This window comes from Gastrolobium bilobum, unplaced genomic scaffold (genome assembly GCF_033153095.1).
Source record: "Gastrolobium bilobum isolate Gb01-03AN ecotype WA unplaced genomic scaffold, APGP_CSIRO_Gbil_v1 utg7479, whole genome shotgun sequence".
In the NCBI taxonomy this organism is placed as follows: Eukaryota; Viridiplantae; Streptophyta; class Magnoliopsida; order Fabales; family Fabaceae; genus Gastrolobium; species Gastrolobium bilobum.
The window spans coordinates 121,790-139,394 of NW_026895985.1; the positions used below are offsets into that span (position 1 = coordinate 121,790).

A 17,605-nucleotide genomic window follows, 5' to 3' on the forward strand; every position below is an offset into this window, starting at 1 on the left:
CTCCACGAAATCCAACGAAACTTGGAGGGGATGTTGGATATATTTAAGTATGGACGACTGCAAAAGAACCAGATCAAAATTCGATGCCTGGGTACGCTTTTCCATTTTTTCGGATTTTCTCAATTTTTGCCTGTTCAGAGATCGATAAAAAATATAATACTCTCATTGATAAGATATACTGAATCTTGATATAACAGTAGCAGTAAACATTTATTTCCTTTAACGACAGACTCAAGTTGTCCCTACCCTTACATTTACTACAGTGATTAAGTTATTCCATACTTTCCGAATTACAGTTATTGCAGTATTTAATGTTTTGGTCACACTGGTTACAAAAATCTAAGCCATGTGGATATTACTACACTAATAAATTGATATATTAGGTAAACATTCATGAGTAGAAATTATAATTTTCGTGTAGGATAGGAATAATTTGAGTGACTTGATAAGTTTAAATTTTCGTGCCACCTATTAAAAGTTCTTTCATTGTAATTATGTGCCAGCAACACGGCAATAAATTATAACACTGCCAATATTTTGATGTAATGAGCATCCCTAATTGGGAAAGTATGAAGCACACAAACAAGAAAAACATGAAAAAATTATTCAAAAACATTCAAAATTTTCTTAATATGAGGATATAGAATTGAAATATATGACTAAACAAAGTTGGCAGAAATTAGCCCCATCTTGATCATTTTAAAGAGAATTTATTATTCTTGACGTGCCGTTTTTAATTATGAATGTAAATTAGTCATCTAGTAGAGTTCCTCATGGCCAACAAATTACAACTTCTTCTGTTTCCTAAATTACGTTTCAAATGAGCAATTGCAGTCCCTAAAATAGACCAAGTGGAAATGAGTTGGAAATGGTCTGACGTAAAACTCAATGGTTAGCCCAATTTTCTTCTTCTTTTTTTTGTTGTTTTGAAAAGTGAGCACATTTTTCTAGTGAAACTCAAAATTCTAATAAGACACTAGTTAATTTTTATTTTTATTTTTTACTACAGCATTGGGTAAGACTTTTTGAACGACAAACCCCGTTGTAAACCTTAACTAATGTCTTGAGTAATTGACACTAGTAATAAGTTAAGATTTACATTAGGCAAGTGGATGGATCACATCCTATAAATTATGGTTCTTCTAATCAATTCGGTTTGGTTTTTTATATTGAATAAAACCAGTGGCGGATCTAAAATTTATTGTTTATGTCCGCACATTTAGTTACGGGAGTTCGGAGGCAGCGCCCCCAAAATTTTTTTTTAAATAAAATTTTATAGGAGTTAAAAAACAAAAATTGTAAATAAGAAAAAAAAAACTTCAACTTAACATAAAATATTATTCCCATCACCTTTTTTTTTATCAAGCTGAATTATTGTATGACATCATAAAATATTCAATAAAATATATGTCATTCCATTGCATCTCACCGTATTCCATTCATTTCCATTTCATCCTTCATTATATATCTAAGAAAAACCTAATCTAACCAACATCATACTTTATTACTATACTTAAAAAAAAATTCTGAAATTCATGTCCGCACTTGCGGACATGTGCTACCAAGCAGGTCTGCCTCTGAATAAAACCGAAAAGTGATTTGATTTCACAAAACCGAACCATTTTAAAAGTGGTTCAGTTCTTGAATCGTTTCGAAGAAAATAGTTCAATTCTTAAACCAGTTCGAAATAATGTAGTAGGGTTTGGTTTGCAGTTTAATTTAAGGGTTTGTTTTTTCTAAAGTTACTTTAGATAATTTTGTTTAATGTTCATCGAAATGACGTCGTCTTGGGACGGAAATCATGACGTGCTTATAATTTTAATTTAGTTAGGGTTATAATAATCTTTATCATTCTATTTTTTAATTTTTCAATCCCAAAACGACGTCGTTTCGGTAAACATTAGACAAAGTTATCTAAAGTAATATTAGATACTTTTTCCTCTTAATTTAATTCATTTATTTTTCTCACGTTCCTAGAAATGGATATGATTCGGTTTGGTTTGAATTTTAGTCTGAACTAAATTGAATTAGTAAAATAGTTTGGTTTGAGAACCCAACCAATTTCAAAAAATAATTCAATTTTTAAAGCGATTGAAAAAAAATTAATTCTTTTTTTTTGGTAGACAAAATTAATTCTTTTAATACAGTTTGAATCAAGTTGAATTTAATTAAACACACCTATACTACTGTAAAGAAGTAATCACTTGATCCAATCATAGATTAAATGGTGAAGATGGACACTAGACTTCTATTAACTCTCCCAAATGAGGGTTAATTTGATATTTGTATGATTAATTTGCTGCATAAATTCTATAAAAAATGTCTTAATTGCTTGATAATTGAGCTGAATGTTGCATATTCATGATTAAATATTTTGAGATGACTAAGTATGGAAAATGAGACAGTATTCCTTGGTTTTGTGTAAGAAAAGATGACTTGTTAAGTGTTTGTTTTTGCAGGAAAAGTTGACGCTTGAGTGATGTAGCAGAAAATTTGACGAGTGAAGTAATGATATAGCAATCAGGATGGCAATATAGCAAGGACGAGGGAACAATTCAAATTCAAAATTCAAAAGTTAGTTATGTTCGCAACAAAAGGATAATGCACCAGCAAGCAAGGGATAAGGACATTTTTGAAGATCAAATCATATCTCAAATCCTAACAATCAAGAACGATAAACTCTTATCTTTTAAGCAATAATATTTTCAGATCAAATCAAGAAGATAAAGATCTTATACAATCAAGTGTCAATAACCCTAGAAAAAAGGAATAAGATAAGGCCGCAATAGCATAATTCATGGGCTTTCACTCCCAAACTTGAGAACCAAGTAACCCACTATTTTTTCTATTTAAACAGGACTACCTTACGAATTCAAAAAAAGCTAGGAAGGATGTAGTACCCCACCCACGTTTAGAGAGAGAGAGGGAGGGAGAGTTCCCCAGAAGCTGAAGTCAGAGAGCAGCGTCTTGCTATAGCATTGTTTATTTTTCGAATTTGTCTAAATGTTTTCTCTTCCTTTTCTTTTTATTTTCTTTTACTTCACCATGAGCTCAATTGCTTTTTAGATTGGGTGATAAAGTACCTATGTTGTAACACTGTAATGGATGGCTAAGCTTTGTTTTTATGAAAGTTTATTTAGTTTTTCAACAAGTTTGCTTATTTATATTCATGTATGCATGTCGAGAGATACATATAAGATATTGAGGAGGTTGGGACCGAGAGATTTCTGAATCCATACCCTTGTTGAATTGTATAGGTCAATTAGGTGAAGATAAAGTAACTTAATTGAGTTAATTAAGTAAAAGTGGAGTAACTTGGTTAATTGGGTGAAAAAGAGTAACTTAATTAGTTTGATTAGGTGAAAGAAAAGTAACTTGATTGATTAGGTAAAAGATAAGTAGCTTAATTAAGTGGTGAATAGAGAGATCATTCACACCACATAGCCTTTGAACTTGAACTTAATGAATTTGGTAATTAATTTGGCCATAGAGATGTGGAAATTAGTTATTGGGTATATATGATAGGTTGGTCAAAAGTCCCAACATACCTTAGTGTTTGGTTACTAATTAAGTAGTGATAGAGCATTGTTGTAGCATCATTTCAGTATTGTTGTATCTGGGAAATTGAACCTGACCTATATCTCATATAACACTTTAATACCTTAGAATTAGCTTACTACTTTCTTAGTTTATCTTTTATTTTGCAAACCCCACCATAAAAACCAATCATTTTATAGTTTCTTTACTTAAATAGTCATTGCTTTATAAATCATCTCTGCAGGAACGATCTTGGACTCATACATCCCTTTATTACTTTTGACACGTGCAGTTGCGTATTTGTGTGATTGATTTAATTGATTGCAAATTGCACAACAACTTCAATGTTCTTATTCCGTATGCTTTGGTATAATAAACAATTGGGAATCCATCCGGGAACAGTGACCAATGTGTCATGATTTTGGCAATTTTTTTACCTATTTGCCACGCTGTTGTGCAATTTGTAATCAATTAAATCTTCCACACAAATACGCAGGTGCACGTGTCACAAGTAATAAAGGGATGAGTGAGTCCAAGTATCGTTCCCACGGAGATGATTTATAAAGCAATAATTATTTAAGTAAAGAAACTAGATAAAAGATTGATTTTTGATGGTTGAGTTTATAGAATAAAAGACAATTAAAATTAAGAAAACAGTAAGCTAAAATAATAGGTATTAAGTTGATGGATGAGATATAGGTCAGGATCAATTTCCTTGATACAGCAATACTGAAACGATGCTTTAACAATGCTATATCAATGTTTAACTAGTAACCGAACACTAAGGTATGTTGGGGCTTTTGGCCAACCTAACATATATACCCAATAACTAATTCTCACATCTCTATGGCCAAACTAATCACTGAATTTGTTCAAGTTCAAGTTCTAGGCTATGTGGTGTGAATGATCTCTCTACCCACAACTTAATCAAGTTAACTTTCTTAACCTAATTAATCCACACAATTCAACAAGGGTCTGGATTCGGAAACCTCTCGGCGCCAACCTCCTCAATATCATATATGTATCTCTCGACATGCATACATGAATAAGAATACGCAAACTCGTTGAAAAACTAATTAAACATTAATAAAAACAAAGTTTAGGCATACATCTCAATGATACAGCATAGGTACTTTATCACCTAACCTATAGAGCAATTTAGCTCATAATGGAATTAAATAAAACAGAGAAAAGAAAGAAAGAACTCATTGGAAAACAGAAAAGAAGATGAAAACGAATGCTGTAGGAAAACGTCGTCACTGCTTTGCTCCAGCACTGCTCCAGCAGCTCTTCCTCCTCCAAGAACCTTACTTTCTCTCTCTAAAACGTGGGAGGGGTACTACACTCTTCCCCTCCCTTTTTTCTTGCCTTTCTGACCTCTCTCTTCTGACCTTCTGAACCTTCAACCTCTCTAACTGTGTTTCGAACTGTTTTTCTCTCGTGGAGGAGCTCTTCTTAAATAGGAAAAATGGTTGGGCTTTGGGCTTTAGGAGTTAAGAGTGGAGATTGTTGAATCTGATTGCTGCAGCCTTATCTTATCCCTAAATTCTTGGGCTGTTGGCACTTGATTGGATAAGATCTTAATCTTCTTGATTATCTTGTGCCAATATTGTTGTTGACCGAACAAGAGTTTTGTTGTCATTGTTCTTTGGGATTTTGGGATAAGACTCAGTCCTTGAAATCGTCCATGATCCTTGGGATTTTCGGATTTGTTGGCACTTAATTGGATAAGATCTTTATCTTCTTGGTTTTCTTGTGCCAATGTTGTTGACCGAATCAAGGTTGTTGTCCTTGTTCTTTGGGGATTGGATAAGATTCAATCTTTGAATTTGTCTTTTGACCCTTGTGATTACTGAATTAAATCTCCAGAAACTTCCTTTGCTTGCTGGTGTATTGTTGAAGAATAACTAACTTTTAAAATTCAAAAGTTCGGTTGTCCCTTTGTCCACGCTGTCATGCTGTAGCGCTTGCTATATCATTACTTCGTCAGCTTCTCTGCTACAGCATTCCTACGTCAATTTTTCCTGCAAAGACAATCATTCAACAAGTCATCTTTTCTTACGCAAAATCAAGGGATATTGTCTTATTTTCCATACTTAGTCATCTCAAAGCACTTAATCATAAATATACAATAATTAGCTCAAATATCATGCAAAGTGGCTAAGTTATATGGAATTTATGCAACAAATTCATCATAAAAATAACAAATTAACTCTCATATGGGAGAGTTATCACACGCAAACAGTAAAATTTACTAGATTGTCATGTGTTGAAGTTCGCTACGACTGGTAGCAAACTTGGTGACCAATAATTTTGTGACACGTGCCACACTTTCACAGGAAAATTGACTGGACGAGTGGCGAAGTTCGACACGTCACAGTTAGCTTTTCTTGTAAAAGTGTGTCACATGTCATAAAATTATTGGCCACCAAGTTTGCTACTAGTCATAGCAAACTTCAAACAATCTAGTAAATTCTACTATTCGTATGGCAAATTGGTAAAAAACTATCAAAAACATGGTAGTCTGGCCACTGTTCCACCCATCCATAAATATTAAAATGAAGACTTTTTTTTTATACATTCAAATAAAAGCTTTTTAAATACATTAAAAACATATTGATCGTTCACCTTAGTTGTTCTAACATAAGTCACATTTAAGAGATTATTTGTAGAATTATACAATATTAAATGGGAAAAATAATTCTCATGTTGTAGGAGAAATCTTTCTCCTACTAATGAGACATCAAATTGTGTGCAATAATTTGTTTTAGAGGAGCATTATTCTTACATCTTAAAAGTTTTACAACCTCTTATAACCTATTTTTTCACCGTCAATTTTCGTCAATCTAAATATTATAATTTATTAAATTAATAATTAATTAATAAATGTGACCTAATAAATCATAATCGTTAGATTGACAAAAATCAATGATAAAAAATAAGTTATAAAAGGTTGTAAGAATAACGTTCATCTTTCTCTTTTCTTTTATTTTTAATGGATGACAGAATTCATCATATCTTATGTCTATAGTAAGAAAAAAAAATCTCCTATAATATATATAAAAAAAAGGGGATCCATATTAAATTAAACTTTAACAATCATTTTAGTATGATTACATAATTTTGTCTCGTGCAAGAACGACACGTGGTAACGTACCTCCTTTTCAGTGAACGAACACCAAAACACAATTTATAAAAGGGTTAATCTTTTCTCATTTTACATGAGAAAAGATTCTCATGTTACACATACAATCAAAAGGTGGGTCCCATATTTATTCTTTTGTCTTTTTATTTTTTTGTGGACCCCACTTATACATTGAGTGTGTGGCATAAAAAAATTTTCTCATGCAAAAAGAGAAAAATAATCCCCTTTATAAAACCACGCAAAAAGTGCAATTACGACTTTTCTATGATTTCTCTATCAGGGTTTAGGAATTGAAAATAAAAGGATTTATTTTTTTCTCCAGATAAGTTATTTACAGTAAATTTAATATGATGTCATTTTAAGGTGAAAATCATGATATTTTTATAATTTTAATTTATTTTAGGATTATTATAGTCTTTATAATTATATTTTTTAATTTTTCAATCTCAAAACGACGTCATTTTGGAAGTAAATGCAGATAACTTATTTACATTAACTGCAGAAATATTTTTTTGATAAATAAAACCGTTTTGTTTCTATGAGTACAATTATTTAAGGATTTGATGTTTCTACAATAAATATAGATAAGTTATTTATATTTATTCCTAAAATAATATTGTTTTAGGTTAACAAATTTAAAAATAATAATGAAAAAGACTATTATAACTCTGAAATAAATTATAATTATAAAATACATTGATTTCTGCTTCAAAATAATATTGTTTTGATCTCAATATAAATAAATTATCTACATTGACGATAGAAAAAATGAACTCATTATTTAAAGGGAAAAATGTGGAATTGTTTATAATATAATAATCTTCAAAGAGTATTAGAAATTAGAAATAGATTTTATAGAAAAAATAAGGCTATTTGTTTGGGATTAAAAAAATTGGGCTATTTTATAAGCAGACTAAATTTTACGTTACTATATGAGCGGATACATATAAATAATCCCGAGAAAAGTTGCCCAGGTGTGTATTATCAGAAAACTATTTTTTTTATTAAAAACTAAAATGTTTTAAAAGAACACATTAAATGTGTGATTATTAGTTTTATTTAGAAAAATAAATTTTATAAATTTTCCAAAAACTTTTAAAAAATACTTTTTTAAGAAAATTTAACCTGAACTACAATTTTTTTAAATGTTCAGTGTTCAAATCACTTTCTTTCCATTATTTGGACTTAAAAAAGGGAGTACAGATACGGGTGACACTTTCACGACATAAGATTTTGGTATTCGGGTTATTTTGTATTCATATTTGTGTCATTTTTGTATAGGTTCTATTAATATCCTATTGTAACAGAGAAGTTATCTGAACATGCTTTTTAAGATACGGTTTCGTATACTGAAAAATATGTGATAGCTATATGGAATAGTGTCTTTGCAGCGGCTGAAGATACATATTTCTCTTTTTGTATTGACAAAACATAATACGAAAAAAATAGTGTTGTGTTGCACTACTAGAAAAGGCTCCATTATTGACAGAATTTATCAATGGAAAATTAGAGAAATATTTCTGCAGTTAATGCAGATAAATTATCTGCATTTACTCACAAAACGATGTCGTTTTCGAATTAAAAGAGTAACAAATTATAATTATGAAGACTATAATAACCCTGAAATAAATTAAAATTATAAAAACACCATGATTTTCACCCCAAAACATCGTCGTATTGAGCTTACTGCAGATAACTTTTTTGCAGTAACCGCAGAAAAAACGAACCCATGAAAAATATACTAAAAATTGCTCTATTATTGGCAGAATTTATCAATGGAAAATATTCCATCGAAAATAGTGACAGAATTCTCGACAGAAATTGAATTCCGTTAAAAATAGAGACGAAAAAAATTTCGTTGGAAATAGAGAAGAAATTACAGGTGAAAGAAGACTCAGTCATAATCAGTGACAGAAAGTTTCGACGAAAAATAAATTCGGTCGATATTTTGGACGAAAATTAAATTTCGTTGATATTCTTGACAGAAACATTTCCACTGAAATTTTCTAAGGAAACAGTTTCGTAAAAAATTCAACGAAATTATCTTTCCGTCGAAATTTTTGGACCAATTTTGTTTTCTTAAAAAAATTTCAACAGAATCTTGTTTCCGTAAAAAATTTCAACGAAGTTTTATTTTGTGAAAAATAGCATCAGAATATTTTTTCGTCAAAAATTTCAACGGAACTTGTTTTTGGAGAAAATGTGTGTCATTTTAAAGTATGTAAATTTGTGTCATTTTAAATGAGAGAAAAAGATAGATCATGGGAGAAAAGAGAGTGGACAAAAAAAATAAAGGTCCCACATTATATATATCTCTTTGTATTCTATTTCTTTTTAGTTATATAATAGACTTTTTCGCTGTGTAGTTAAAACACACGGATTCCATTATATGTCTCTTGTCTTATTCTCATTTAACATCATTAATTTTACTCTCTACGTAAATTAAGGTTTTATAACTCTCAATCCTCTTAGTCTAATAAAGAATAAACATTGACGACACTCTGAATAACTAAAGGACTAGATTAATAACAACATTATTTTAATAATTGAGATAATGACGCTTTTTTTTCCTTCAAAGAATGCAAATATCGATTTACTTTGTAATATCTATTGTGGGTTTTTTATGAAACTTTTTATCAAGAGATAGACATATATTTCTTCTAAAAATACAAGTGCCTTTGAGTTGTTAAAAAATAACGGATAATACAACACACACACAAAATTGTTTGATTTTTCAAATATTATATTTATCTGTTTAGCCTCACTTATATTTCAATTTATATTTTTAATGAAGAAAAATAAGAAAATGAGTTTCATTTCATAAGCACATGCACATCTAGCTTGTGACCTCTTCCCTTCCTCACCACCTTCGCCAAGCTTCTCCTCCACGCTCCACCCTCTTATCGGTCAATTTCTTCGCAGCTCTTTCTCATCCTCCACTGATTTCAACAAACTCCAATTCATCTTAAAATTCCCAAATCCCATTGTCTTCTACACCTAATTTGATTCATCTATTGCTTAAAAAAACTCCAACCCAAAATCTGTGTGATAATAACATGTCTTCCATGAAAAATTTCGTATAATGAACTTTACTAGGGAAATGCAATAGTGTTGTTATTTGAATAATCAAGATTTGAGGGGGAAATAACCCTCAACATCATACACTGCAATTATTTCTCCCTTTGTTATGTTCGACTTCTTCCCGACATTATTATTCTTCACATTTTTGTTATTCACTAAATAAGATACAAAATCTTGCAGCAACATTAAAAAAAAGAAGAAAAAAAGAGACAAATATAACCCATACTCTTTCGTTATCTCGAAATTATTGCACTCAAAACAATGCACAACGGAAAAAGTATTATAATAATTTAGTTAATATCAGAAAAAAAAAGTTGTCATCAAATAGCTAACTAACACAAAAAAACTATCATATAACTCACTTTTATTGTAATGTTATGTTTAATATGCATCAAACACAACAAAAATACTCCTTTGTATTTGAAGTTTAATTTTAGAAAATACAATTTTATTATAAATTTTGAACCCTCGTAGCTTAGATAAAGTCAATGAACAAGAAAAGGCTCTCTTGTTGTGAGGGTGTTTCAACTAAGTTCTGGGTTATCATGCCATAGCCGCTTATTACCTTTTCATCTGATATAGGAATCTTGAAATTGAATCTTAAAATTTCTTCTTTTTCTTTTTCGAATGCTCATTTACTTGGGAATTTATGCTATGATTTTTACAGCTAAGGGAAAGAAACAACAGTAGGATAGGAAGGAAACAATAGCATATGGAACTAATTAGGTCTTTATTCCCTGTGTGTGCTTTTCCCTTTACTCTTTTTTTGTCTTGACAACTGGGGTATGATTTGATGCTTCTAAGTGAAGCTGCAGTGGGATGTGTTAAGAAATATAGTTGTATGAGCAACTAATGTGAGGTTTATAAGGCTTTAGGCACTCTCACTCTTTGAGCTAGTTTTTGGGATGATGACCTCAAGGTTCTTAACATAGTATCAGAGCGTTCGAAATCTCACCGCCTCCTATCTTCTTTGTTGTGGAATTTCCACATGTAGGTATGGACAACTAATGTGAAGTTTATATGAGATGACTACTACTTGGTTTGTTAGGTGTTTCAAATTTTGGGAGAGCAATGAATATGATGTTTTCGTGAGTATAAGATTAGCAGAACCTTCGTTTTAGAATATTATTTTTGACGCCAACCCCATTGTTGGAAACCAATGCACGGAAGAAAATGTAAAACAAACATAAAAAATAAAATAAAATTACATAGACACGATTTATCATAATTATTCGAATTATTATTTGATACTACAAGTTTATGTGATTTAAAAATATTTGTTTCCAAAAGAATATCTCTGAAACATGTTAAATAATGATTTGATTGTTTAAAAATTACTAAACATGCCAACATGTAGGGTGATTTTCTCATTTTAGATGAGATTCATTCCATTTATGTAAGTATTCAGATTCTGAGTTTGATAGAATTTCCGTTTTAAATTAAAAAAATGTAAGTATTAAGACAATTTTATTTTTATTTTTTTATGGTGGGTTGTTGAGCGCACATTACACAGGAGTTCTTCAAAATGGGCCAAGATCTTTTAGCAGTTAAATACTAATCTATATTATATAAAGGGCATCCCGCCTTTTAGTATCCAAATTTATGTTTTTAAAATACCATTATAAGGTTGGGCTTGTCACCTCTTATGTGTCTTTCTTACGTCACAGACTTAACCAATGGTGGAGTTCACCAATTGTTTAAAAAAAAAAAATGATTGGCAAGGGAACAATGGCTATGTGGAAAAAAATTCATTCACTTGTCGCATGAGAGCCTTATTTTCCTATAATGTTACTATTATTTTAATGAAAGTAAGTATTTAAAAATAATAAAATTATATATATTTTTATTATAATTATCTTCAATTTCTTATTCTATATGAATTGAGAGGCACATAATGCGCATTAAAAAGCTATTCTTACAAATTTTAAAAAGTCACAAAAAGATCAAAATATTATCTACTGACTTGTATGACAGGGTATAAAATAATTATTTTATTGAAATAAATTTAACCTAAAAACTTAAATTAAACAATAAAGTAAATATTATCCGATGACTTGTACGACAGGCAGTGGCGTAGCCCATTATATTTTGGTAGGGCCTGCGCTCTGATTATATTTCAATAAATTTTATTTAATATATATAATTATGAATTTGATATTTGTCATTTTAAATGAAATAAGTTATGTTATTTTAGAAGAGAGATAGACACAAAAAATAGAAATCATTGGAAGAAAGCGGGTGATTTTTTAATTTAAATTTTAAATAAAAAATATTCTTTTGTGTCTATTTCTCTCTTAAAATGACATAACTTTATGTCATTTAAAATGTCAAACAATTTTTCCTATAATTATATAGGTAATTATAATTGGGCCCAAGATCAAAATTGTAAGTTGGCCCTAGTTAAAATTGTAACAATGGTAACAGACGAAAATTTGGAGATGATTTGCATGTATGACCATTAACAAGTTGCTTTCTTCTTAATTTCTTTTTCTTCTTTCATCTTTTTTCAATTAGGGTTTTCTTCTAACCTTTTTTTTCTTAATCGCACTCACCACCCGGAACTTAGCCATTATGCGACAAGGAACAATGTTTTGTTCCTTTCTCAAGATTTTAGGAATACATGTTCTTGGAATATGCATTGGTAATTATATTGTCCGAAAAAATTGATTTATATTTTTGAACCTTGTAAAAGAGAAATTCTTTGTATTTGCTGACCATAACTTTTTATTGGATGTTTTTAACATGAGTGAAATTCATGCCTTTTTCTTTTTATTTACAACTTTTTTTGTGTGGTTGTATTTATTGATTTTATTTCTTTTGAAAAATGGAATGTTGTTTTACATTTACCTTTTTTTAAAAAAATTATTTTAATGTAGTTACAGTTGCTCTTGGTAATGGAATTGAATTATTTCTTGGTATTATTTGTATTTGATTTCACAACAGGATTGGGACTTTTGGCGATTGATCAGTGAAAACTGTTAAAGAAAAAAATCAATGAAGATATAGGTATATATATGAAGTATGAAAATTTCTTGTACATATTAATTAACAACTTCCACCGACCCTAATTAATTTGGGATAAAGGTGTTGTTGATGATTAATTAACAACTTCTTTGTTTTTTTATATTTTTAAAATATCTAAACACTTATTAAATGATTTATGTGGATCCAATGTCATTTAAATGATTTTAGACATTTGTTGCTGATTGTTCCATGTTTCTTTTTAATTGTGAAGTTTGTTGTCCCTCTACGTTGATGTTCTTCACAGGTCACGACTAGGGGTATAAATGGGCCAAGTTAGGCCAGACTTTGGCTTTGATAGCCTAAGCCAATGTAAAATTTTTAGAGCCTATATTAGTCTATTAGACTATTAAAGACTTGATTTATAGATCTGCTTTGACCTATTATAAAAAATTTAATACAACCTGTAAGGCCTACCAAGTTGCAAACTAAAGTATATAGGTCCAAACCAAATTAAAATATAAAAGATAAAAAAAATTATTCACAAAGATCATATGAAATAAATTTTCATTAACATCACATGAAATAATGTTAATAAAGATCACATGAAAATGTTCATGAAAATTTCATATATGTGTATATACATATAATTTGCACTTTCTTTACTAATTTAATTTTATATATATTTTAAATTTTAAATAAATATTTATTATTTGTTAAAATAACATCAATCCTATTACTTTAAAAATGTTAAGTAAATTTTTTTCCTAATAGATTTGTATAATTACAAAAATATTTTGATAAATTGATATATCAAAATTTTTGTCCCGAGTGTTTGGTACTGAAATTTTCAACACCACTAATCATATTAGACACATAGCACTCTTAGCCTCCAAGAAATAATAAAGCTCTAGTACAAAACTATATTATAAAAATAAGAGTAAATATCCATCTTAATCACTTAAAAATACATTTGAAATTAATTGTCTTCTAAATATATTTGACAAAAATAACATTAAAACATTTTAAATATGAACCACCTTTCACCTTTCAATATACAGAATGTGACGATACTATTTGTAAAGCCTTTGACTGAGATTTAAATTAATATCTTTATAGATTAAATAACGGATAAAATTAATATCACCGTCTTTCAAAACCTAAATTATTGAAGACCCAATGAATATTTATTTTTCAAAATAAAATTAAAAAGGAAATAATTCTGTTGCCTTATTTTTTTTCTTCAATAATGATTAGTTTATGAAATTTCTCTTTTACATAAGACCATTGTTAAGGCATCAGAATGTGCTGGATAACATCACCAAAGTAAATTATTAGCACTAAATTATTAGTTAAATCTTCAGCCACAGCTGAGCATAGAATACATGTAAATCAAACAACAATAAAGATAATCATGATCACATTATTCTTATTTCTCACTATGATAATTGTGGTAGGTTGAATTCTAAACATACAAGAAAATAAGCAAACTACAAAAATTGCGTTGCTTGAATTGAAGTTTCCTGCAGCTTAAACTACAGTTGCAAACGGATACTAAATTAACTGAAACTCTTCCAGAATGACCCAAAAAATAAAAAAACTCTATGGGAGATAAGTCTTAAACCGCGTGATCAAGGCAAGTGAAATTTGTACTGTGCTAAGTGTTTTTTTTTTCCTGCAATTTTGTTCATAAGGTCTCCAATATATCATAATGACCATACCCATGAAACAGGACATCGATGGAAATATCCTTATCTTTCCTATATTCTTCACCATATTTTGCTATGTTTAGCAAATCAACAGAGTTTGTGTCTCTCATGAAGACAGATATAGGTGTCCTGGCAAGTTACGAAGATAGATTGTTAGACACAAAGCAACAACAAAACTGAACAAAAATTAATTAGAGTTAGCAATACATTGATGAGTTTCATATCGTCCCTACAAGTAAAAACATACAATTATTTTCACATAAACTGAACTAAAAATTTGTTTCTCCAAAACAATCAGGCGCTATATTGTGATCAATGTCCAGAGTCTACTGCTAATGTATTTCTATATCCATTGATTCTACATCTTTTCCAGCTCTGTTACTATGTAGCACATGTTCTAAAGGAATAAAACTTCAGTGCTACCATCACATGCTATCATGACGGTAGTACTAAATTTTGTTTCGTTCTAAAGATTAATGACAATAAGTTATATCTTTAGGTGCATGATACGGTTCTAAACGCTGGCTTTGTCTTTGCTTACTTGTACGCAACAAGTCTTGTCATATGGGCAACAACACTGCCAAATAAATTGCTTTCTTTCCCTCTTCTTTTCTTAAGTGGTATATATATTGTAAGCCTTACTTCTTAGACGTTGTTATGGTGGGAAACAGTTCTAGAGTATTAAACTAGCAATTTATATATACCGATGAACGTCCCTATCAAATGTAAGTGAAAACTATAAAGTAACCAGAAGTAAGCCATGAAGAAATTAAATTTTAAAACTCACTTCAAAACATGAGAAGCCATCAACAGCTCAGGTTCCCCGCCCCAAACATAAGGCTCTTGAATTCTCTTCACATACGCATCAAAATCTCCTTCTATATACCTATACACACATCATAGATAAAAGTCAAGACTATAAGCCAACATAATTTCATATCTTATAATTACAAAGCTTACCATTCAGTTTCATCACGCCTTTTCAGCAGCTCATCTACAACCTATATAACACAATATCATAATGGAGTTACAAAGATCACTACAAAAAAAAGAAATTAGAAAAGCAGATGGAGCCCTTTTTTAATCAGCTTTGGCAGAATGATCTTACTCGAGCTCTTAATTCATCAGCCAGTTCCCTTTGACGATTCTCATCAGGTGCTTCTTCCCCATTTCTTAAGCAAGCTCCATGAGCTATTGCTCTAAACAAACATCGACCATCAGCAGGCACCCCTATACCATTCATTCAGTGAGGTAATTAACAACTGAATCCACAGAACTCACTCAATCTCTATGTCTCGAGTTTATAGTCTATAGGCCTAAATAGACCATCACTGTCAATCAACAATTTATAGGCCAAAAATAACTCAAAGAAGAAAACCGAACAATAACAAAATAAAAAGTAATTCTTTTAGAATTTAGTCTCTACAAATTATTCACAAACAAAAAAGCTCTTCATTTTACTCTAAATCACTTTTTTAACCAAAAAAATAAAATAAACGCCAGTTGTTTGGAGGTTATCGAGTAACTCTCAGACTCTGTTAAAAGTACATAAAGATAAATCCTTCATTAAAGACAAAAATGTAATTTTATTTTTTATAAAGTGATCATCATTGTAAAAAGTGCTTTTTATCAAAGTAAAAGCAAAACGATCTTTCATTCCTCCAAAAATCACACATCCAATCAAACACTTTAAAATTTTCCAATCCTACACAAAAAATAATAAAAATAGAGGAAAAATTGTGTATCATTTTCAAAGGAGGTAAAGTTGTATCACTGTGAGATAAACATATAGTTAAAGAAGGAGAGAGTGTCGATAAAAAATATAAAGGTGTAGGTCTCGTCTCTTTGGGAGGATGAAAGGATATAAATTCTGTCATTTAAATAATTTTCCCAAAAATAAATTCAACCGTTTTTTAATAAATAAATAATAAGAAAAAGAACGAACCAGTGACTCTGTAATCAGATGAGACCTCATCATCAACAACCATCAATTCACGTCCATCAGAATTTTCCTCCGGAACCGCCGGAGGTGCTGCCGGCACCGCCTCTGGATCGGCCTCGGCGCAAACTGGCGGCGAAAGGCAGGCGCAGACGCCGAATAGGAGCCAGGCCGAGTCAGGACGGTGGAGCCACCTTGCAGGACGCGCGTCCCACGCGACGTTCCACGATCCCTCCCCCTTCAGCTCGTGGTCATGGTGGACAGTCACGACGCCGCCGCCGCGCTGCAATCCGTCGCCGCCGCAAGGCAATATAGCATGCCATATTGATGCGGCGGCGGCACCGGAGCCACCGCCGCCGCGAAGCTTACACGCACTGGAATGAATGCGGCCGCGCGTGAAGCTGTCGGGTCCAAAATGAGAGAAAGACGGCGACAAGTCGGAGGCGAAGCCGTGGGCAAGGCGAGCGGCGTGATGCGCCGGCGAACCGTGGAGGAAGGAGAAGATCCAAGGCTTGGGGCGAGTGGCGCAAAGTATACCAAGCATGGATGAGTGGTGAAGGCTATCGTGCGCTTCTTCGCTTATCCTACGCACCCATGCCCCCTTTTTTTTGTTGAGGTTTGCATGAGAGAATAAGAAGACCCGTGATTTCTTTTCTTTTTTTTCCTTTTCTTTGTGTGGAAACAACTAAATTCTTCAACAAACACACTTTGGAATAAACAATTTAAAGAAACAAAGCGTTGCTCTTATAGAGAAACAGACAGACGCGACGGTCTGAGACTCCCACACTTCGTTGTTGCAACAAATCTTGTGAATCCATTCTTCCTCAAATTTGATATCCAACTTAATGTTTTTCTTTTTTTATATATTTAATGAGAGGGGTTATAGTTATTACCTTTTTTTTTCTTATTACTTGTTACTACCAGATCTTAACCGTTGATTTCCGTCAATCTAACGGTTATAATTTATTAGAATTAATAATTAATTAATAAGTGTGACCCAACAAATTATAACCGTTACATTGACGGAAATCAACAGTTAAGATCTGGTAGTAACAAGTAGTAAGAAAAAAAAGGTATTAACTATAACCTTTTCCATATATAATAACGAGATAAGTGTTTGTGATTTCAAATGACACAAAATTATATTATTTTGATGTGTTTTGTTATTTTTTTTTTTTATAAAATTAAAAAGAAAAATAATGAAGAAGAAAAAAAATATAAAAATACACCAAA

The 17,605-nt window shown here is 31.0% G+C and overlaps 1 protein-coding gene across 1 annotated transcript; it reads right to left on the reverse strand.

Annotated features, from left to right (window-relative positions):
* Positions 1-14,097: 14,097 nt before the first annotated feature.
* Positions 14,098-17,190, reverse strand: LOC133297129 (uncharacterized). Its single transcript, XM_061496201.1, has 5 exons — positions 16,379-17,190; positions 15,542-15,663; positions 15,394-15,434; positions 15,221-15,319; positions 14,098-14,562 (listed from the first exon to the last, which is right to left on the reverse strand). The coding sequence occupies exons 1-5, from the start codon at positions 16,914-16,916 to the stop codon at positions 14,412-14,414; spliced, it is 951 nt and encodes a 316-aa protein (XP_061352185.1). The 5' UTR covers positions 16,917-17,190; the 3' UTR covers positions 14,098-14,411.
* Positions 17,191-17,605: the final 415 nt, after the last annotated feature.

Coding starts and splice junctions, on each gene's coding strand:
- LOC133297129 (XM_061496201.1), bottom strand. CDS start 16,916: ATGCTTGGTATACTTTGCGCCACTCGCCCCAAGCCTTGGATCTTCTCC. Junction 15,664..16,378: donor ATCTGATTACAGAGTCACTG/GTTCGTTCTTTT, acceptor TGAATGGTATAG/GGGTGCCTGCTGATGGTCGA. Junction 14,563..15,220: donor ATGGCTTCTCATGTTTTGAA/GTGAGTTTTAAA, acceptor GTAACTTGCCAG/GACACCTATATCTGTCTTCA.